At 39.0% G+C, this 23,635-nt stretch overlaps 1 protein-coding gene across 1 annotated transcript; it reads right to left on the bottom strand.

The window, feature by feature from the left end:
• Positions 1 to 198: 198 nt before the first annotated feature.
• LOC139712951 (uncharacterized) lies at positions 199 to 14,973 on the bottom strand. Its single transcript, XM_071624732.1, has 11 exons — positions 14,786 to 14,973; positions 13,570 to 13,725; positions 11,892 to 12,028; positions 10,944 to 11,095; positions 10,002 to 10,190; positions 8,174 to 8,263; positions 7,142 to 7,231; positions 6,089 to 6,211; positions 4,284 to 4,415; positions 2,790 to 2,906; positions 199 to 379 (listed from the first exon to the last, which is right to left on the bottom strand). The coding sequence occupies exons 1-11, from the start codon at positions 14,944 to 14,946 to the stop codon at positions 266 to 268; spliced, it is 1,461 nt and encodes a 486-aa protein (XP_071480833.1). The 5' UTR covers positions 14,947 to 14,973; the 3' UTR covers positions 199 to 265.
• Positions 14,974 to 23,635: the final 8,662 nt, after the last annotated feature.

The following is a 23,635-nucleotide window of genomic DNA, read 5'->3' as shown; positions in this document are numbered from 1 at the left end:
AACAGTAAACTAAATTATGCACTCATCACGCTGGCTTCAAAATAAAACATCTGTGATGCAATATTTGAATTGAAGACATTTTTTTTGTTGAGTTGCATCTTTTCATTGGCAAAACAAAAAATATCTAAAGTTCAGCTTTATGGAAGACAACAAAAATTCTATCACCCCTGTAATGGGTCTCTGTCTTTACATCCCCCCAAGGAAATTCCTCACATACAGATATCTTGCCTATAATTGTACCCGCAGCAAGGCCGTTGCTTTCGGTTTACTTTGCCTTTTCTGCGTAGAAGAGGCCCCACTTCTGATTGCCAGCTTTCACACGCTCAATTTTGCTCTTCCAACCATCCCGCAGTGCTGCAACGTCTTCTTCCGAGAAACCCTGAATGGATAAAAACAAAAAGCATCAGAGAGATCGAGCATTTACAGGACCTTGGATATCCCAATGATAGATTAATCATGGGATTGAAATAAAATACATCTTTACTGACTTCTCTTTTTTTTTCTTTTTGAGTTCAAACTCATTAACCATCTTTATTGCAAGCCCTATGATTATTGTACTCCTTCAGCAACGTGCTGCATATCATACTGAACGTAGAAAGTCAACATTTGTATTGTTTTATGTCTCTTGAGCGGAATACTGCTTTTTTTTTCTTCTTCTTCTTCTTTTTTTTTTTTTTTTGGGGGGGGGGGGGATGTTTTTGTATTGTTTTGTATGACAAAACTCCTTCAATGTATACTCTCACAAGAGTGTATTTTACTTTCAGATGTTGAGTGTTATTTGAATACACACATGATTTGTATCTTCTTGCCAGGAACGGTTGATTCTCTACCCCCCCACCCCACCCCCTTCGTTTAACCCCATTGTAACTGGGCTATATGAGACCAAGTTTTTACTGGGGGGGTCAATTTGACCCCCCCTTCAGATCTCGGCCACTGATCGCGCGATCGCCGCAAAATTTTGCCTGAACATAAAGCCGGATGTCAACTACAAGATTACATGGTCTTACAATAGAAAAATTTTGATTTTATATTTTCTAATATAAATTAATTATGCAAATTTACGCATGAAATCATATTTTCACCTATAACTCCATCAAAAAGAATGAAGGATTGCTAAATTTTTGTGTCAGAGTTCCTCAAGGCACATCAAACAATTTTCTTGCCAAAAAATAGCGCAATCAAAATCAGTTTCTTTTTTTTTTGTTTTGTTTTGTTAATTTCTTATGTATTTCAGTGTTTTTTCGACCTTTTGTTTTCTATTGGTTTTTTGCCAAAATTTGTTGGAGGCACTTCTTCAGGCTTATCTACATTAGAATCGATTAATGTCAATGTTCAAAAGTTGAAATAATCTAATTTATATCAATTAAACAAAAAAAAACCAACCACAATATGCATTGGATTTGCACACGAAATCACAAATTTGAGCTGTTTTCGGGTTGACATGCATATGCAAAACACGGTGTACCCGGATGTTGCAAATTTGGTCTCAAAATATGCGGGAGACTTCAATGAAAAAAGTCATGAAACGACGCGGCAAAATCTTTTCGCGTTGCGGAATCGTGGCGCGAAATGTCGGGGGGGGGGGGAGGGATCAATTTGACTCCCCCAGTTAAAATAGGGTTATAGGACATTTTCACCTTCATAGACATGTGGGTTGAGTGAATGCAGCAATATTAGTAGAACACATCAGTGAGAGTTTGAGCAAAATCGGACAATCCGTTAAAAAGTTATGAATTTTTGAAGTTTCTGCTCAGTCACGGCTGGATGAAAAGACTTCTATAGCTTGTGATGTCACATGAGTACGATATAAAGAAAGAATAAAGAAAATTCAACATATTTCCATTTTTCTTGCATAACAAAAGAACACTCAACTTCTCTCTTTCAGAAGGCAGGGGGAATGAAATTACCCTTAACATATGTCAGTAGCAAGTCTAAGAAATGTGCATTTTATTCAAAAAGTAAAGTTTTGTGAAATTCTCTTTTTATTTTCCTTATATAGTTGGACGCATGTGACATCATACACTGTAGTAGTGTCTTCTCTTCCAGCAGTGACGGCGCAGATACTTAAAATAATCATAACTTTTGAACGGATTGTCCAATTTTCCTCAAACTTTCACTGATGTGTTCTAATAATATTGCTGCATTCTCTCAATCCTTATGTATATAAAGGTGGACTTGTCCTTTAAGGAAAGGATCATGCCTCAGACAGCAGTGGGTGCTGATCATTTCATTTAATGCCACAGTTCACTCATTTCACTTAGGCAACCATTCTGACTGAAAATTAGGGGTGACTTAGTTCAAAACTATATTAGGAAAGAAAGAGCAGTCCCCATAGGAGTGTGTAGCAACATAATCAAGAAAAATGGGAAACTCCTATTAAAACAAAGAGCTGGGAATAGTCAAAATTCAGATTGGTTGGGGAGTTTTGTAACCATCACTTCTTGAATGAATAATCATCTTTTTCTTCTGGAATGGAAGGCTAGGTGGGAGTGACCTCTGACCTATAGACTACAACATCCAAGAGTTTGTCAGGTTTACAAAGAGTGCAAATTTTTCACACCTTGTACCAGACTTTCTCAAATTTTGCATTGAGTTCTCATGTACCAATATATCCTTACACCTTCTCTTCACATTGGACCTTTAGACATACAAAAATATTTTGGAAACTAATCATTGCATCATTGATTGTGAAAGAAATTTAAAAAGGACAGATAATTTCAAATACACGACAAACAATCATCAAAATCTAGCAGTCTGTGGGATTGGAAATATAATTTGAATGTACATACCTCCAGAATATTCTGGCTTCCATCCAGTATCTTGGCCAATTCTTTCTCCAGCATGGCCTGAAATTGCCAGGTCCTGTCTTCCGCCCTCACATTGACAAAACCTGCCGTCTCAATAAGCTGTGTTGACAAACATCAATAACATTGCATTAAAATTGAACACTGCCATGGGCACCCCGCATACACTATATTTATTCTTACATAGATAGCCATTTCATGCCAGCATTTATACACAGATTATCTGGGGTTTTTTTTCATAAAAATGTTTGTTACTGCATTGCCTTTGTGTCAAAATGTTTGTTTTTGAGTTTCAGCTGCAGAGGGCAGTTACTATCAATATACCTTTTTTAATCAATTTGCCTGGTAACTAGATACATTATAACTTCATTATCAAACTTATTGATATCTACACAGTTTTATAATTGAAATTGCTCTAAGACTTTTAAACTGCTTCTGTCGATGCATGATTCCATCAGTCACACACAGGGAGGTACTGATTCTAAAAGCAGCTGTCTCCAGTTGTTATGGTAACCTTAGTCATGCCATCTGAAGCACAAAGTACAGTTGAACCTCTCGTATCCGGACAAGTCGGGACCGGGGCTCATCCGGATAAGGGATTTGGCCAGATACGGGAGACTCAATGCTTTATACATGTACATACATACACATGTACTGATGTAGCCCATTGTAGTACCACATGTAGTAATGTGTATACTAATGTGTATACTGCAACCTTTTTTTTTTTTTTCATTGTTACACTCAGTAACAGACCCCAAAATAGAGGTTCGTGTTTGCAAGAATGAAATCATTTTCTTTTATAAATTCTTGGGATGATTTACCTAAATAATTAGTAAGAAATGTATCAAGTAGATCTTGAAAATAAACAGTACGAGTCGACGAAACTACGCTTTAAAATTCGATCATCACGGCTCGGCAAAGTCGACTGTAGGTCGCCATTGTTAGATGGTCTCCCTCTCTCTCTTTGTGTGTGTACTGTGTGTGAACATTTTTTGAGTGTTCAATATCATTCGTTGCTCAGCCAATGACTCGAAACAATGCATGTCTATCTAGTCATATCGACGGCTGTGCATGGACCTATATGTGGCAATGCGCTATGAGAGGACTCGAGCGCATAATCTGTCCATGTTCTTGCGATGATTTGGGGATGTTTGGGGATGTCAAAATGTCTGAAGGTAAGCAATTTGGAAGGAAATATGTAATTCATGTGTGTTTGTGTAGGAGTTCTCGAGGAGTTGGGAATCCCCCTTTCCTCCCGTAATTATTCAAAAACAAATCACGGCGAGATTGCGTCCATATAATAGAGAGATTCGGATAAAGGGAGGCCGGATAAGAGAGGTTCAACTGTATAGCTAACAGCATCTGTGCAAACACATTCAGTATTCAGAAACAGCAGTCACACAATTACATTACACATGAATACTACCACTGCCTCAAACACATAACTACTTTTACATCAACACACTTCATCACCCTCACCTCTCCATATTTCTTGGGTGTGTACAGTGTGTAACCTCTCTGAGCTACATATGCCTTGAAGTCTTCCCGATGAGGTAGCTCGCCGCAGCAGTAGTCTGAGATCAAGAGCTTACCACCAGGTTTCAACCAGCTCTGCAGTGGGCAGATACCAGCAAACAATACAGGCAATTTACAATTAAAAAAAAAGGAATTTGATATCTGTTTTGCTGTAGCCTTGATATCAAATAATTCTAACTTATTTCAACATATTCCAACTTCTCCCTACTTCTTCATTCTACATATTCAAGGATACCAAAGAGCATTATTTGTTCTGGGAGTGGATTTGCAGAAATGCTTCATGCTACAAAGTACCGAAGTGTGACATCATAGCTGTTTACTACTGGTTCTGAACAACCTCAGGTAGCTCGAATATCTGTGAACACAATGGTCACTAACGATCAAGGAGGTTCAAGAGAATGGAGTCACAACTGTCGTATTTCCTGTGAAGTCACGTTCGATGCCGCCACTCGAAAGTATTTGAAGCATGTGGCAAACTGGATTTGCCGCGCAGATAGGAAGACAATTGACTCATGTCTCATTGCATAATCATCAGCCACTTTCTAACGAAAATATGTCTTTGTGATGGTAATTTCTTTTTGCCATCCCTACTTGTAAAAGATAGGTGGTATATAATGGTAAAGACACGGGGATGCGCGAATAGAAATTGCGCAAAAAATGATGACATGAAAATGAAAATTACTCGACTGGCAGTGCCCGGCCACTAATCTGATATATCTATTAATATAATATTATACTCGAAGATTATTCCATATCAGTTTTATTTGGAAGAATTAAGTGGAAAAGTGATAAAACCGGCTTTCCGGGAGGGTACAGTTTTAAACACTTTCATATGATACAGCTCTGATTTACACTTTTGCACATATTTCTTGAAGGGATTGACCTTTGTTTAATGAGCTTTATCATTAAGTGAGATTTCGTTTCATTTAATAGATAAACAAGCAAAATATAGCCAACATTAAGTTAACATTCAAAATGAATCTTCAGATTGCTCAGCAAGACGGCGGCATCAAACCCCGTCACCAAAGGCACAGATGCACCTGTGGAATTCTTTTGTACATCAATAGAAAAGTGACAACTATTTGAATAATTACAGCCAGTTGGAACTCCATCTCTTAAACCTCCTTGCTAACGATGCTCCTGACAGGTTCTAACCCACTGCCTGAAGCCTTGTGCCAGGATATCTTGTGACATCCTCACTTTGGTACTCTTAAACAATGAGGTAATAAATAGAAAAAAAAAAAAAGGGAGGCAGGCAGAGACAAAGGAGGAAAACAACAACAACAACAATGACCACCTTACATAATTGACAGCGATGACACTGGGATAATGCAATGAGTGAGGGAGAAGAAAGGATGTGGTTGCCAGGTTACCATCTGTGCTCCACAGTATGTGGGATACGCCTCTCATTGGCTAGTTTACTAAATATACATACTAACTAGAGAAGCATTCTGAGAGTGCAGACCTCTACCAAGCAGCTATTTTTCACCAATGATCTTGTTCTTCCATAGAGATCAGTGATTTCCACCCATACATATGCACGCTGAAAATCACCCAATTTCCCAATATAGAACCCTTTTGTTATGTCATCAACCCTCAGCTACACGGCACGCCTCGCCCTTGCAGAAACTAGAGCACGCACTCTAGTGCACATATGAAAACCTCAAAAGTGCGCAGCTTGACATCCCAAGTTCATTAACCCTACCTTCCATAATATCTATTGTGATTGATTTGAACGTGTGTCTCACCAGAAACTTGCGGAATATCTCAGGCTTGTCCTTCAGGTGCAGGAGGGTGTCTCGGCTGTAGATGACATCGAAGAAACCATCGGCATATGATCTTTTAGTGATGTCACCAATCTCAAACTGGACCTGGCAGGAACAAGGACCAAATAGGATTAAAAGGGCTGAAATACTCTGTATAAGCAACAAGGTTGTTATTCTAGTAGAATTAGACTCAATGCAATATAATATTTGATTTTTTTTTTTAATGTGCCTGTTTGTCTTTTAATTGTTAAGTAACAGAGACTTTGAGAGCAAACAAAAGTAGAAAGTACAGAAGGGAGGGAGCTTGTATTCTTAGGAGTAATGGTTAAAGATTGGGTAGCATAAGTAGACTGTGTGTTGCGAAGGTTGGCCCCACTTGGATATATTCAAGAATCCCCATAACGAATTGTGTACAGCTTTCTACACAACGCACAGCCACAAACTCAGCTGAAGAATCTTCAGTGGAGTAGAATGTCATCGATGAGCGGTGCACAATCACAGCTGATGGGCAATTCCTGTCAGGAAGGTCTGTGCTAGTTACAGTTTTCGAGTGTACCCCAGTGAGCAGCAAATGAAGATCGATCAATGAGGCCAACCTTCCTACTGTACGAGCTGAAATTTTCGTGGTGGTTTTAGTTTCGCGAATTTCGCGAATCGCCTTTGAACCGCTAAAATAACAACACGCGAAAATAACAACACGCAAATAACTAAGTTCAGTTAGACCCTCGCAACCGCGAAATTAACAACACGCGAAAATGTCCTCCAAGTAGCAATTCGCGAAAATATCTGTACGCGAAAATGTCAGCTCGTACAGTATTACATAGTCTTCCTGCATTACTAGGTCTTTAACCCGTTGAGGACGGACCGAGTTTGCTACAACACGCATTTCCCATAGACACTTGCCCGACACTTGCCCAACTATACTCGGGACTCGTCCTCAGCGGGTTGAGAGAGTTTCTTCCCCAGCAAACTGCATGGAGGCAAATTCTGACATGGGCAGTTGCCAGGTCAGCATTAAATCAAAAGAGCCGTTACCTTTGCTTCCTTTTGGTCTCTCGCCCTTTCCATGGCAACCTCAATCATGTTGCTCGAAAGGTCGATGCCGTCAACCTGCACACCGTACCTCTACAAAACCAGAAGACAGAGATGAATTAAAATCAACAACAACAACAACAACAACAAATGAATAGAGAGTATATCTATGCGATGATTTTCTTAATGCCTGTCTACAAAAGACATTGAACCATTTTGTCTCAAAGTGCCTTTGCAGTTAGCTGTAAATTGCTAGGTATTTTGGTTTTTCCTCTTTGCATTTGATAACTTAATCCCACCCCTTCCTCCCCAACAAAAATAGCAAAGAAACAAAAACAAGTGGCTGCAACCTCAGTGTGATGACATACTCAAGTGACGTGCTACTGCAATAGTCTAACTTGAAGGCTGCTGTGCTATAACAGGGATTACGAAGGATTGCATAACCTATCAATCATTGACCGCGTGTCCTCGAATATTTCTGCCATCAATGAGTTGACAATAAAGAGTTAGATGCAACAAGCATGAGAAATACCAATATCAAGCCTTGAATAATGGAACGGCTTTATAGGAACTTTACAGGACATACACAGGATACAATAATGAAATTTTCATTTTCAGATTAAACTGGACTTTTTAAAAAGTAGTGTTTGTTCATGTATTAATCAATCAGTCTACCACTAAACTCCTCTAACAAAGATACTGTCATTGCCGAAGCATTAAATCTTGACATGTGTAAGGTTTAAGCAAGTGTGAAACAAGCAAGTGTCTAACGTTGGTATGACTCCAATAATTGATTGCATCTTACAGGCAGACATCTCACAGCCAATATGCCACATGACACAATGAAAAAAAAAATAACATCATTCGTCATGGAATGACTCAGCCAAACAAAAGTACTCCAGTGAACAATATTTGACATATAGATGGAACTAAGCAGGAAATTATCACTTTCATGTCAGATGATGAAATCCCATCTGTTAATTACTGAATGAGATGAAATGTGCTGGCTGACTCCGTGGTCAACTCTTCACTGACCTTAGCCATGTAGAAGTCTCCTCCTCCAATACCACAACCCACATCGAGAACCACTTGGTCTGGTTGAAGGTCCAGCATCTTCAGAAACTCCTGTGGATGATACACATTGTTTTTAGGAAATTATTTCATTCCACTTTTCAAATTACAAAATAACCATGAGTGGCACCATTAAATTTCTTAATTTCCTCGAGTCTCACTTGAATCTAATTGTACAAATCTCAGGCTGACGCACAATTATGCCTCCACTTAATTCATAATTTTTCTTTAAACAAGGAAAAGTAGAAATTACGCACCGCGTAATATATGTCCCCGCCGGAAGTAGCATTTCGTAGCAAAATGTACAATATAGGTAAAAAAATCAAGGTCAAAGGTCAAAGAAGTCAAAGGTCAAAATTCTGTGTAGAAGTTTTGAAGCCCTCACCTAGTGCCATCATATAAAGCAAATGGAATCGAAATCGCGTTAGAAATGGCGAAGGAGTAGCATTTTGTAGCCAATGTACAATATAGGTCAAAAATCAAGGTCAAAGGTCAAAGAAGTCAAAGGTCAAAATTCTGTGTAGAAGTTTTGAAGCCCTCACCTAGTGCCATCAAATAAAGCAAACGGAATCGAAATCGGGTTAGAAATGGCGAAGGAGTAGCATTTGGTAGCAAAATGTACAATACAGGTCAAAAATCAAGGTCAGAGGTCAAAGAAGTCAAAGGTCAAAATTCTGTGTAGAAGTTTTGAAGCCCTCACCTAGTGCCATCACTTAAAGCAAACGGAATTGAAATCGGGTTACAAATGGCGAAGGAGTAGCATTTTGTAGCAAAATGTACAATATAGGTCAAAAATCAAGGTCAAAGGTCAAAGAAGTCAAAGGTCAAAATTCTGTGTAGAAGTTTTGAAGCCCTCACCTAGTGCCATCACATAAAGCAAACTGAATCGAAATCGGGTTAGAAATGGCGAAGGAGTAGCATTTTGTAGCCAATGTACAATACAGGTCAAAAATCAAGGTCAAAGGTCAAAATTCTGTGTGGAAGTTTTGAAGCCCTCACCTAGTGCCATCACATAAAGCAAACAGAATCGAAATCGGGTTAGAAATGGCGAAGAAATAGCATTTTGTAGCCAATGTACAATATAGGTCAAAAATCAAGGTCAAAGGTCAAAGAAGTCAAAGGTCAAAATTCTGTGCAGAAGTTTTGAAGCCCTCACCTAGTGCCATCACATAAAGCAAACGGAATCAAAATCGGGTTAGAAATGGCGAAAAAGTAGCATTTTGAAGCAAAATGTACAATATAGGTCAAAGGTCAAGGTCAAAGGTCACAACTGAAATTCTGTGTAGAAGTTTCAAAGCTCCCTTGTAGTGCTATCATATAAAGCAAACAGAATCAAAATTGGCTCATAAATGACAGAGAAGTCGCAAATTGAACATTTTGATCACACACGGACGCACAGACGGACGGACAGACGGACGGACACACAGACACACACACGTACGGAGCCCGTTTCATAGTCCCCTGCTCGAACTCGTTCGGCGGGGACAAAAATATATCTATTCTACTCTTATAGGATTCTAACTGCAGTATTATCATTGTACATAGTACTGATTTCAACATATAACAAAAATATATCATATTACAATCACTTGCACTACAGCTACTTCTTCCGATAAAAGAGAAGAAAAAAAAAACTTTGAAAACTTAGTTTCTCAAATTTTCCATTCAATGACTTTCCAAACTCTAGGAAACTTACAAATACCAATGGGCACTTGATTCAAATATAATGGTACTGGTTCCTGCAAGGAAGCTTTTTAACATGAGAATTTCTGGCTTTAATAAAGAGACTCACCTCAGTGGTCTCATGTCCTCCCGTGCTGACGTAGCCTTCCCCAAACACCTTCTCGTACCTCAGGATACCGTTGAGGGAGTACTGCTTGTTGTCCAAGAACTGCTGGAAGGAGCTGAAGCCGTGGTTGGCATTCCTGTCCTGCTGTACTCGGTGCCACAACCAGCAGAACTGGTTGGGATTGTTCTTCAGCTGTTATGGAGTGAAGAAGATGTGGGAATATGTCTATAAGTCCATCCAGATGCAAGGGGACACCATGGGGTGGGAAGTTTGGCCCGACTCAGATATATCTGAGAATCCCGGTAAAAAAAAAAAAATCTCAACTGGAGTCAACTGTTGACGTTGAGTGTATGCCTCGATGCACATGGCTAAGGGCTGCAATTCTTCTTGTTGTTGTTTTTTTTAAGCCCCTGGTGGGCAGTAAACCCACGTTTCCGCATACTACCAGGGCTTTAACAAACTATTGAGTAACTGACAAAATTGTGCGGCAAGAACTTGAGTGCCACAGTTGGTATTAACTCTCTGATACCTGTCATCCAAATCCTCAAAGCACAAGTTTTTTCTTTTTCTAGACATTGTTAGAAACAGGGCAGAGAGTTGTCTGCTCTATGAACAGGATGATGAAATTCACAATCATAAGAAAGAAAAACTGCACACTTAGAATTTTGAGAATTCAGCTGTAAATATTAAGAATTCTTTGTATATGCAGAACCATGTTAATGAATCCTGTACTTAATGAATTTATTTTAACACTTTGGCCCATGGATATAATCAACAAGTATGTTAAATCCAGTCACTTACAGAATTTCACTGTGTTAAAGCAGTTAGTATTTGCAATCCAGATATCATGGAATTAATGGACTCTGCATGTAGGATCATGAAGCTCAATTTCTATTCACAGTAGACAAATTGTTAAACAATAAATTTATCAAGCAGGGAGCTAACCTTGGCGTAAGACTGTATCCTGCGGCAGAACGTCAACTCGAAGCCCGCTGCTGAACCTCCATTCTCCTGGCTGGAACTGGCTGACTGGAAGACAGCATTGTATTCCTTGGGGTGGCGGTACTTGGTAGGGTTGAATTGTCTCGTCACGTCCCCTAAGGCAGAGGGTCAAAAAATTTCATGGGCACGAGTCAACAAATGATGTCTCCTGCAAAGCACAAATTGGCAACCAAACTTGCAAAATTCACTTGCACTAAACAAGTTTTCCACATTTACTACCAGTCTCATGTGAATTACACAGCTCATGCTACAATTCATTAAGATTTTGCACATTACAACTGTAGCAGCTACCACAGCCGAAATTAAAATGCCCCCAGTTCGTCGACTGTTGCAATTTTGTTGCCACCAAATAGCTGCAGCTTTGATTAGTTGTGGCCATACAGTGATTAGCGATTTCTGTCAAGTAGTAACTATTGTGACACCCCTCTAAAGTCCTTTATGAAAGAGTGCTCAAATATATGAAAGATATTTGCTTCAAGAGGGCACCAAAACATTTTGGAGTTAACCTGTGTCTGACCTTGGAGACTTCAGTTAATGGTATATCTACTGTTCTGCAACTAGGATGACAACAGTTTCCTTTGTAGCGTTCAGGAATTCAAAATGGGAAAAATCTTAGTAATATGTGGAAACCCCTAGTAATATCAACTTAAAGCTACAAAGAAAGTGTCAAACAAAATAGGGCCACTCATGCATCTTCCAAATAGCAAGAATTTGGAGCTCACCCTGAATTAACCCATAAATTCCTCGGGAAAATTTGATGTGGAAAATATGCATTTTGGTGTTCGATTGGACACTAATGAATTTTTATCATCTTAGCCAAACATGACAGTTACTAAATATGGAAAACTTTCAAAGAAGGACTCTGCAAATGAGGAATAATTTTAGATGAACCTGATTGATGGAAACAGGACTCTCGGAAGAAGAGCTGACCGCCATCCTTGAGCCAGCCAAGCAGTTTGAGGGCCAGTTTTACCAATTCATCGTCGGACAGGTACATGAACAGCCAGTTGGAAAAGATGACATCATAACTGGTGGGAAGAGCACATATCATGAGAGCATTAACCCTAAAAAGGCCAGGCTTTTTTGGCTATGCTCAGACCAGGGGGGATGGATTCCACCCACCCCCGAGATCTCAGCCATCGGTGGTGCGATCGCGATGAAATTTTGCATGCGTGAGACCCACGTCATAATCTACAAGATTGTGTCATAAGATTTTTCGAAACAATCAATTTCTAATTTCAATTAATCAATTATGCAAATTAAGCTCAAGATCATATTTTAGCCTAATTAAAAGCATTGAGAGTCTAATTTTTGATCTGTAAATTTGTTTTAGCATATTCAAAAATTTTACATCACAAAAACTTCCATAACTCATCTCAATTCTTATGTATTTTATTTTTTTCAGAATTTCTTATGTATTACTTTGTTTTTCAACTTTTGTTTTTGTTTTTTTTTCATTGGAAATTGTCACCGACCACTTTTCTACCATAATTAGCACAAAATTAATCAATGAAAGTGATTAATTGCAAAAATAATCGGGTTTTTATGACTTCCACGACAGAGCACTGTTTTCCATAGGAAATGTACACAAAATCACAAAATTGTGCCCGTTTTGGGGCGACATTCCGTTACAAAAATGGGTGTGGCTTTGCAAAAGTATGCGCGGAAGTTACATATCTGGTCTCAAAAGTTGCGCGAGACTTGAACAAACAAAGTCAAGAAGCCTTGCGACGAGGCCTTCTCGCGTTAAAGAATTATAGCGCGAAACGTCGAGGGGGGGGGGGCAGATTCCCCCCCCCCCCCCCCCCGGCCCTTTTAGGGTTAAAACAGACTTTCTGAATGATACTGTGTGTTCCTTGCCAATTCAGATCATCTGTCATAGTTCATCTGATGGGTGGCATTATTTTTTTGATTATTGTCAAGTTTAGGCTATAACTTGATGTTGTTACCTGTGCATGAGGGCAACATGGAAATTAAGCTATTCTACAACAGTTCCTTTCCATCTAAAAACTCATCTTTCCTCATTTGATTTTTAATAAACCATTTACAGAGTAAAATATCTAATGTAACTCTGTTGTAAACACCCACAAAAATTTAGCTTTGCCTAAGATGGCCATTCAGAAATAGACATGCTGATCATAGATACTAACATAAAACTAGTTAAAACCACAATGTACCAAAGTAGTTAAAAACAGTAGATCAAATACAACAGTTCCCAGTAGAACTACAAGTATGTAGAACAAATTTCCCGCAATGGTAGATACAACTTCACTACACCAGTACACTGTAGATTGTGGTAGATTCACTCATTCATAAAATCCTTATGGGTCATTATCTTATCAACACACTCGAGTAAATTCAGTGTATCACCAAACATTTCTTAAGTCATTTTTTTGTTTATCGACATTCTGAAACATGAAATAATCATCATAGTTGAAGCTGGATATCACCTCATTACAGAGTCCCTCCTAATCACTTTAACTTAAGAAATATTTTTACGACTGCATATCATAACTGGACAAATTTTTTGAAGTTCTATAAGTAAAAAATCATTAAAGAAAGATCTTACCTATTTTGAGGTAACTCAAGAGACATAACATCAGCTTGTACGAAGTTAGCATTGCCATGGTGCCCATTGCTCTTCTTGTTCTCCTCAATGAAAGAGGCCATGAAATCCACTGCTGTTACATGCTCACAGACCTTGGCCAGGGCTCCTGTGAAACGCCTGTAGTATTGATGGAACTCATAATCAGTTTGGAAAATTTGTCCACATGCTACTTGCATAAGTATACAGTTCTGATCCTGTTTTAGCTTTTTTTCCTCAATGCCCAGCTAGGCAACATACAACCAGCTACAGTGTATTTTCACATTCTTTTTCACCCATACAGAAAAGGAGTACTCTACAGATAGAAACATAGGACATGAACAGGAGACCACAATTTCTATGTTTTGAAGGTTTTACAGGAGGCCTATGTATTTGTTGGGAAATGAAATTTTCGCTCAATCATTCATAGTATCACATGGCCGGTGGAACCGGGGATGGGGGGTGGGGAGGGCTTGGGCCCCCCTACTTTTTGTGCACCATACAAAGGAATACATATGATGTAAGGTGTCATCACTTTGCCCCCACCCCACTTTTTTTAACCTGGAAGTATGTAAGTGGCCCTAAATAGAAATAAATAGATAAAGATCTTGAAGTGTGAGCACGGTAAGGTGATGTTCTTCCGCTGAAGACCCCCTTTTTTTTTTTGCTTGTCAGCTCATGAAACCTGGATGTGGCCCCCCCCCCCCCCCCACTTTGAAAACGCTCTGCCGGCCCGGCATCATACTTGACACTCATCACAACCTGGCCATACATAATTTGACATTGCGCCACTTTTCATTTGTCTAGTTCCTGTTTTTTCAAATGCTTGCCCTGTGAGACATGACATATTGATGGTTCTGTGACCATATAAGACACGTACGTAATCATTTCAATCAAAAATGAAAACATCTCACATTGCTGAATCCAGAGGCCTATTGGTCATCATCTTCGAGTGGTTGACATTCAGACTTTATGTCATTCCAAGTCTGGTTTTGCCGAGCTGCTGCTCTGTTTAACTGCTCTTTGCTTCAAAAATATTCAATAACTCTCTCTATGGGGTAAGTTCTTTTGCTGTGCTTTTTGTTTAGACACACACAGGTAATGGGAGAAGGGGGGGGGGGATCCAAGGGGTGTTGGGGTTGGGCTGTCTAAGCCGCACTGCAGGACTGTCTCTAAACCCTAATTCTTAACCAATGCTTACCCAATTCCTGCCCCGAGCTCCAGGACCCTCTTGCCCTTGAGGTCCGGGAGGAGAGATAGGACCTCGGGAAGTTCGTACTGAGTTAGGACCGCTGCATTGGAGTCCAGCATCATCTCCTCAAGGCTGGCCTCGGTGGAGTGACTGCTCCAGAACTTGGTCATGTTCCCCCTCGAGTCCGCGTCTGAGATTGTCAGTGGAATGAAAAGAAATAACACAAATGACGGAGATGTTTCCTTGATCTGATTCTCAATTCGTCAAATTTCACATGGCAATTGTCCATGGACATTTAGTGAAAGTTTCCTCAGTGGTATGCCGAGTACAAAGCCAACATCTGATGCAGCATGGAAACAAATATTGCACATTAACAATTTTGAATACCTTGGCTATACTCTAGTCCATCAGGCCCTTCCCACGACAGTATAGGTAACATATCCACAAAAGCTATACAACAAGAGCACTTGGAGCACTGAAACGGTGATCAATTAACACTCTACAATAGAGATAATTTCTGACTATTTCTCCAAATCCTGTATTTCCCTAAAGATAGATACCATTCAGGTATGCTCATTTGAGGTGGTCCAGTATGACACTTTCAGCAAATATTCCTATATTGTCTGTTGCTGCTATTACTCATCCTCCCCTCAAAAAACTTGTGGTCAAACAATAATATTACATTGTATGATACTCGTTATCAAGGCCATAATCATAATGATGATGAAATTGATATGAAAACAATTATGGTAACCCTCAAGTGTAATGACAAAGTTTAAATTTTTCACCATTAAAGTTAAGTTTCCTAGCAGAACAACAATCTTATTTTAAGCCAAATATCACAATTTATTTCAGTATGAACTGTTCAAGTGACAACATTCTTTTATCCCCCCCCCCCCCCCCCTCCCAACACCTCTGTAACAAAGCCATGTTGGTATGGTTGGTATAGTACTTTATACTGCACAACCTTCCTTTGCATGTCCTTGAAGCTGATTTTCATATGAAAGGAATTTTTCACATTTTACTATAATACCTAATGAACTTTCAGTGGGTAACACCAAAAAGTCAGGAACTTTCAGTAAAAATGACCTTGTGGGTCTGCTTTGCTGACTTGGTACTGTGAAAGAAATTGCTATGTTGTCCCACACTGAGCTGTATGAAACCATTTCTCAGGCTGGAACAATTGGATAATCTTTGTTATCAAAGAAGCAAACTCAAGTTGCGATTTTAATGTCAATATTCATCCACACTGATAACATGCAAATCTGGTCATACAATCATTACAGAGCATTTTGCTTATCAACTGCTGTGAAATTTGGACCCACAGTACTGAAAGGGAACGTCCAGGGTACTGGAGGGAGGACTTTTAATATCATTTCTGCTTGAAAAATTCTATGCCACTAAATTTAATAGCAAGATTCTTCTGTGAAGAGAGAAAAAAAGAAATAATTGATGGCTTTTAAAAAATTAATCACATGTAAATTCTATCTGCAACTTTTGTCTGTTTCAATGCATTTCAGATATGCATAAATTTATATCTTTGATACCTACAAGTCTGTAGTAATGCTCATCACGTCCATGGAATGATGCTGTTTATAGGAGTATTCCTCCGGGATGGAGGCACTTTAGGAGAGAGAGTTTAGTGGCCATGCTCATACAATTTACCATCTCATCTCCCAGCACTTTCACAACTACAATTGAGCTGAACTGTGGTGCTAAAAAGCATTTAATTAAAAAAAAAAAATGATTAAGCCTACTCTGCTTGTTCGTCCTGTCCCCGTCCTTCATCTGTGCATACTATGTGTAATATTAATCCAGACAGATGTGCCACTTTGGTAGACTATAAATTTTTCAAATTTTCAAATTAAGGTTTTAAATCTATGTATTTCCATACACTACTAAATGTGGACCTGGCTGGTTACATCAGTTGCTGTTGTTGTTTTGTTCCAGTGTTCAACATCTTACAAGCTTGGCTTTTTAGTGGAATACTGTCTTCCATCCTTATGATTATTTACTATTTTTGTTGCCACGACAAAGTGCATTGTTTCTCTTTTTACGACATCATTCGTGCATATATACGTCATATCGTATTTGAAAAAAAAAAAAACCTGCCCTTATTAGACGATTGAAAGTCAAATTGACAACTCGTACCGCTTTGAATCATGTTCTTTTTTAAAACATGGAATTGAATTGAATTGAAACAAGAAGTCTGCTTCACCTAAAAAAACAACAACTAGATGAGCGAAATTCTGATCCCAGATATTCTTTGTTTGATTGAAAAAAAAAAAGACAAAACAATCTCTGACTAAAGACAATGTGTGTCAGGTCATTCGATTATTGATTACTAAAGCAACAAAGCTTATAAAAAAAAAAAACCAAAACAAAACACGCACACACACAAAAATATCCTTATGTACAAAGTCTACACATTGTAGTCCAGGGGTGTTTGCATGTTTAAATCTAAATTACTGAGCCAGATTATGTTGAATCTTATCAACACTTAGCATGACTGTGAAGGTGACTTTCTAGCTGACCTCACTTGTCACTTATCAGGCCATCACTTTTTTAGCCCTCTTTATCATCCACAGGAGAAACGGAAAACAATTATCTTACACAATACCAAAAAAAAAAAAAAAAAAAAAAACACACACACACCAAAAAATCAAAAAAGGAAAGAAAAGAAAAACTTCTTTAACACAATAATAGGCAATTAGAAAATTGGAACATCGAGGTATACAGCATGTGTACATACTAATTTCTTTTCATATAGGTACTGTATATAATTTCATTTTCTTATCTAATTTCACTTTCACATGATATGAGTTAATATTAAACAAGCAAACATCAGGTAAATTTCAGTAATACATGCAAAAAATTGGCAATGACTTGTGCATACTGCAACCACAACTTGTTAGAAGCGTCATGCTTGAGCATTTATCATGCTCATCGACAATGTCACTTATCAGAATGGTCGCCTACCCAGGGTGGGGTGATGTGAAGGGATCTGAGGTTGGACTGAATGTCATTCAGTCCAAGAAGGGCACAGTGAGAAAAAACAAACTTTGATAAGCAGTCCAAAGAGCAAGCTGGCATGTTTAACACTGGACAGACATGTCATTCACAATGTAGGTACTAACAAGAAGGTCAAATCATGAATGCTCATTGAAACTAACTTGTTATTTTTCAGTGGAACGGCCAAATATTGATTGGACAAGATAACAGCACTTAAATATTTGATTGAATACCTACAGTGTTTGTATACCATTTCTAGACTTTGTGGGTAGGCCTATAAATGTACATAACATGGAGAGACAAAGATGTGACAGAAATAAGACAGATGAAGTGCACCATTTTGCTCATTAAATATTAAAAAAAGAATACGGCAGTTTAGGGAAGATTTGTGCATTAAATAAAAATGAGACTTATGAGGCAATGTACACCTTCGCCTCATCTAGTTTTGCTATTATTAGTGGTTGTTTCGATAGTAAATTCCTGTCAGAGGAATCTGATAACTTTAAATTAGATTATAAGTCAGCTGTATCACCCATCAATTTAATTTCAATATGTAATTAGTAATTACATTGCAACTTACCGTACTGAAAACCCCCCAACAAAACAAGAAATTTGAAAAATGTGATGTCAACAGTCTTCCTGTTGAACTGTACTTTTTCAAGAGCACAGTGGATTGGACCTTAAATAACAGATATGTGCAATGCGGCAAAACGCTCTACTTCACTTTTGGGAGCTATCGGTAATTTGAGAGGAATTTTATTGTTAAAGCATGTAATGAAATCATTGCCTTTTACTTTGTTTTTACGGAATTGAATTTTAAGAGACATACTTGCCAAGACCGAGAGGGAACCCTGGAAAGAAACCAACGATTTGAATATTGTAGCAGCAGCCCATAGTACATCATTGAAGCCCCAACAAAATGTCGCTGAATTCTCCTTTTGATAACCAGATTGCATATAAATGTGCAAAATTTTGTCGCTAGTGGTTGGGTCCATCACCCATGTGGTTTGTGCAAGTAAATGAGGTCTTTGAATCTTTATGCACCACCATGCAACACATGGAGGTCAAGCTAAATTACGTTTTTGGACTTGACTTGTGGCACTTCCAGTGATGCAGAGGTCCGGCGCAGTGCATCCATCAGGCATACACGGAGTGTTTCATTTATGCATGATAGTGATTACAGTAGCTTTTCTCTTTTTATGTTCTATATCTCCCATGTTTTAATTGCTTTTCATCATGACTTTGAAATTTAAAATTTAATATGTTTCAGTTTGTTACCATAGGTCTGAAGTACAAACTAAACTCTTGGAGAGCAATCAGCTGCAGTATACGCTGTGATGATGGAGTACCGGTAATGCCACCATACTGAGCCCAGTCTCTCCGCAAGAGATGCAGAGTAATCACATCTGATTTTCCCCTTTTTTTTTAATCACAACTAAAGCCTTGTCACTTCAAAATAAAAATACATTTTCCGAACTTGACAGCTAACAGTTTCTTTACCGAACACTTTGCAATTGCTGAAAAAATTAATACAACTATGACACAGTTTGGAGATAAGATGGGGGGGGGGGGGGGGTCTACTGGTAGTACGGTACTACATTTCTTTTTTTTCATACATGACTAAATAAAGCACACACTGTGGTGGCTCAGCTTTCAAAACATATTGCAGATATTGAAGAGCGCCCAAAGTGCATTCTATGTGACAGTGAGAATGAACAATGCCAGTATAGTACAGCATTGCATACCTGATGTGGTACAGTAAACATGTGACAGTGAGTATTTCATTATGAATATTATACTGGTATGCTACAAAATGGAAATGGCTATAAAAATGGTTATCAGGCTACATAAAGTGTGATTGTAAGATAATGCCTTTGTGTGTATGTGTGTGTGTGTGTGTCTGTGTGTGCATGTTATATGGTGATCTATTATATGGTATCTTCCTTCTTTGAATAGCTAATTACATTGCATCGGTGAGAGAGAATAATTTTCTTGTATCTGCACCAATTTGTTATGCATTTTGTACGACTGCTATCTAGATGGAGCAATTTCACTATAGAATTGTATCTTTAGTTAAAAATATAATATTATTTCCATACACTAAAAGTGCTATTTAATTTCAGAAAGGGAAATTCTTCCCTGGAAGAACTTTTTGCTTTCCTACCTGTCCACTGTGCTCTGGAGGCGAACACATAGATTTTCTGGAAAAGTAAAACTTTTGATATTAAAGACTGTCTGTCTTTTCATATCTCGAGTGATATGTTCTAGTACTGTACTGCTTTCAAGTAATCCACTACAAATAATTCATATCTTTATCATTATTACCTTCGCCACGGGAGGAGGTTATGTTTTCGTTACCGTTGGTTTGTTCATTCGTTTGTTAGTTTGTCCATGTGCAAAATAACTCAAAAAGTAGTTAACGGATTGGGATGAAACTTGCAGGAAAGGTTGAGAATGACACAAGTAACAAATTATTAACTTTTGGTAGTGATCTGAGAATTTTGGGGGAATTTATGAAGGATTTTTGATATTTTGGCAGGTAGGGTCAATGAACTTGGGAGTTCAGGCTGCACATATTTGAGGTTTGCATGCGTGCACTAAAGTACGTGCTCTATTTTTTGCTAGGGCGAAGCGCGCTGTGCAGCTGAGGGCTAACAGCGTAACAAAGGCTTCTAAATTGGGAAATCGCGCCACTTCAGCACACAATGCTATAAGCACGTACGGGTGGAAATCACTGATATCTCTATGGAAGGAGAAGATCAGTGGTGGAAATGAGCTGCATGCTTGGCGGAGGTCTGCACTCTCAGAGTGCCTCTCTAGTTATTACTATTACTAATATCATTACTATTATAATCAATGAGTTCCAGAAGCCTGTGGAGTATGGGCAGCTATCACGACAATGGTATGCAGGGAAAGGAAAACTTCACTGTTTTTATCGAGGCATGACAGGGAATAGACTAAAAAATCTACTCGCCTGGATGAGTTTGACATTTTTTTTTCTTTTTTACTTTGACAGTTCTCCTCTGGAGACAGACGGAAGCCTGTGATACTGTAAAAGTGGAAATTTCTGCGCAACCAGAAACTAGCACGAATATAAAAGCACATGAATATTTTTGCTTGCCATAGGCATATATATATGTTCCTGTACTTACATTCTTGATCCGCGGAATTACAAACACGCCAATCTCTTCTTACCGGGAAGAGCACGAAAAATTAATCATGCAAAAATATCCACTTGTACAGTATTTACAAGCAGATACTGTGGGGCCTTCTACAGCCCTCCCACAAGGCCCCATCCCAATGTTACATTATCATTAATTACAAGGTAAGGATATCCAACTTCAAGGTCAGTGAATGTTTTTATGTCCATATGGGACAATGGGGAAAGGAAATTTTATTTTTTCTTTTAGTCTTTTACTTGTCGGAGAGGATAGAGAAGGAGGAATGAAACAGATGACCTCATCATCAATCATCACACCATCATCATCAATCATCAATCATCATCATCAATCATCATCCATTATTCCAAGCCACCCATCTGAACACCCAGCCCAAAAAGGATCCAAAGAATAGAGTGATGTTGGGTGGGTCAATATAGAGTATACTCACTCGACTGCATCCTGAGTGAATGATAAGACAGCACCTGAGTAGAATGACTTAGAATTCTAGACTATGCCAAGTTCAGATGATGATAGATGTTTGTTGTTGATGTTGTCTCCGCGACTGGTCTCTGCCTGAGTCTCAGCCGACTCAGATCAGGTCTAGCAGATTGTGCACCTCCGTCCGTCCGGTCGCTCGATCTTTTGATTATGCAATACCAGCACTCCTCCCAACAGCGACCTTGATTTCAGCTCGTGGCAAGCTCTTGCAACCATCAAGTTCCCAAGAGGAGAAAAATCGTCGATGCATGCGCAGCAGCCAGCAGCAGCTACCCTCGAGTTCAAGTTTGACGCCCTTCCGTCCGTGCAGAAGAGTAGCAGTGCAGTGACTCTGTGTCATACAGCGTGAATTGCCTCTCTCGTACGGCTGTAGGACCTGCTACGGCGATTTTGATCCCTTCCTCGCTGCTGCATCACCGCCAATGACGAGAAATTCAGCAGTCAACTGAAAGATAAACTTCTGCCTCAGTCAGATAACGATTTCTGTCTGTACAAACTTGTTTCATTACGTGTACCCTTACCGAGATACCGATTCCGAACTCGTAATATGATTATCTTCAGATGAATGACGTGGTTCTTCACACGGGCTCCACTCAGTTCCCCAGGCCAGCGCAGCAAGAGAACCACAACAGAACAACAGCAGCATGAGCATGCACTGACCTTTGCTTGTTCTAGAGCTGTGAGTCGACGGTACGCGGTCACCTGATTCTTGCAGCCAATCGTACATCATTTTGGAAAAAACGGGGCGGGGAAACTTTGTCTAATTAGTCTACAATGAGAGACCTCTAAGAACCCTGATGATAGCATGAAGTATATTAAAGAGGATGGCGATCTACTTTTCTACATGTATTCATGTTTACTATTATGGAATGTACAATATGTTACAAAATGTATCTCAGAACTTGTGTTTTATATCACATTCTCACAGTGATTCTTCTTCCTAAAATCAAGATAAAAGGACAAACACAGGTAGGGTCTGTACGATCCGAACATGAACAGAACATATCAGCTGTTCATCTGAATCGGCCCGAGACAGGAAACACGCAAAATGACATGAAGTGACTACATACTCAAACTGTATGTATTTTACTCAACGTTCGGAATCAGAAAAGAATAAGCTTATAAAAAGGGGGAGGAGGTGACGGGGGATTGGCAACCTTTTAATACTTTTGAAGTTCATAAAATGTATTACAACTAATTACTCTGCTGATGGAGCTAAGAGGTTCGAGTTTTAATGGCATGATGGGGGCACAAAACAATACGCGCCGTAATATTGTTGTATACACGGGACTCTATAATGCTTTGTCCAGCGTACTCTGTTTTTGTTTGTGTGTTGTGTGTGTATGCGTGTTTTTTGTCTCTCTTTTTCTCTCTCTCGCTCAACGGACGAGGGAATTTGCATACAATGAATGCTCTGACATGGCCTTGTAAGTGTTTGTGCACAATTTAATTAATGTATATCAAACTACATTTATCTGCAGTCTCTTTATTTCAGAATGACTTTCTAGAGGAAAAAAACAAAACAAATAGATGGTATAGATTGTAGTAAAAATAAGGGGCTGGAGGAATGAGGAGATTCTTAATGAAAACTCTTTGTAAGGGCATATCATAAATGTATGAAAAATTGATACGAGGTTTCCATTTCAATATAGACCTAAAAGCCTACTGCACTTGTGCTTAGACCTACATTCACTTATCTGGAATACCAGAGACACGCAATAAATACTGTATGCAAAGTGCACGGGAGTGCACTTTGACTTTCCATCTTCTCCCGACATCCTGAGTCATCTTCTCCAGGGTGTAGGCCTACTTGTATCTAAAGAAGCGAAACATATAAAACTCTCAAGTTTGTTGTGTATACTATCATAGACTATAGTAACTGCAGTTGTACTGGTAGTACATGCTGTTCTCCTTGTTGATCAGCTAGCTTTCTGCTACTTCGATTACTTTAGCCAATGGTCCTAGTGTAGGATCTGTGCTTTAGCACAATCAATCGAATTACTTTTTAAAATCAATTTCGTCCACATGATTCCGTTTAAAGAAAACGTATTCAAGTCCTTTTTTCTTTATCATGCAGACTCAACCGGTCCGACTCAGAGATACGCACAGTGCACTCCCGTTTAAACAAACACGCTTAACCCTATTAAGCCCAAGCTATTTTGACCCCTCGCAGGCCCAAGGGGGGGCA

Source organism: Diadema antillarum, unplaced genomic scaffold (genome assembly GCF_040938485.1).
Source record: "Diadema antillarum isolate AM-2024a unplaced genomic scaffold, OU_Dant_1.0 seq00001879_RagTag, whole genome shotgun sequence".
NCBI lineage: Eukaryota > Metazoa > Echinodermata > Echinoidea > Diadematoida > Diadematidae > Diadema > Diadema antillarum.
Note: the sequence above shows the minus strand (reverse complement) of the source record. Positions and strands in the feature narration are given on the sequence as shown.

Bases quoted from the DNA above. Each gene is read 5' to 3' on its own strand.
- LOC139712951 (XM_071624732.1), bottom strand. From the start codon at position 14,946: ATGACCAAGTTCTGGAGCAGTCACTCCACCGAGGCCAGCCTTGAGGAG. The intron at 11,096-11,891 runs GTTCATCTAAAA...CCTCTGCCTTAG, and splicing joins GTCCTGTTTCCATCAATCAG to GGGACGTGACGAGACAATTC. The intron at 2,907-4,283 runs GTGAGGGTGATG...TTGTCAACACAG, and splicing joins CACCCAAGAAATATGGAGAG to CTTATTGAGACGGCAGGTTT.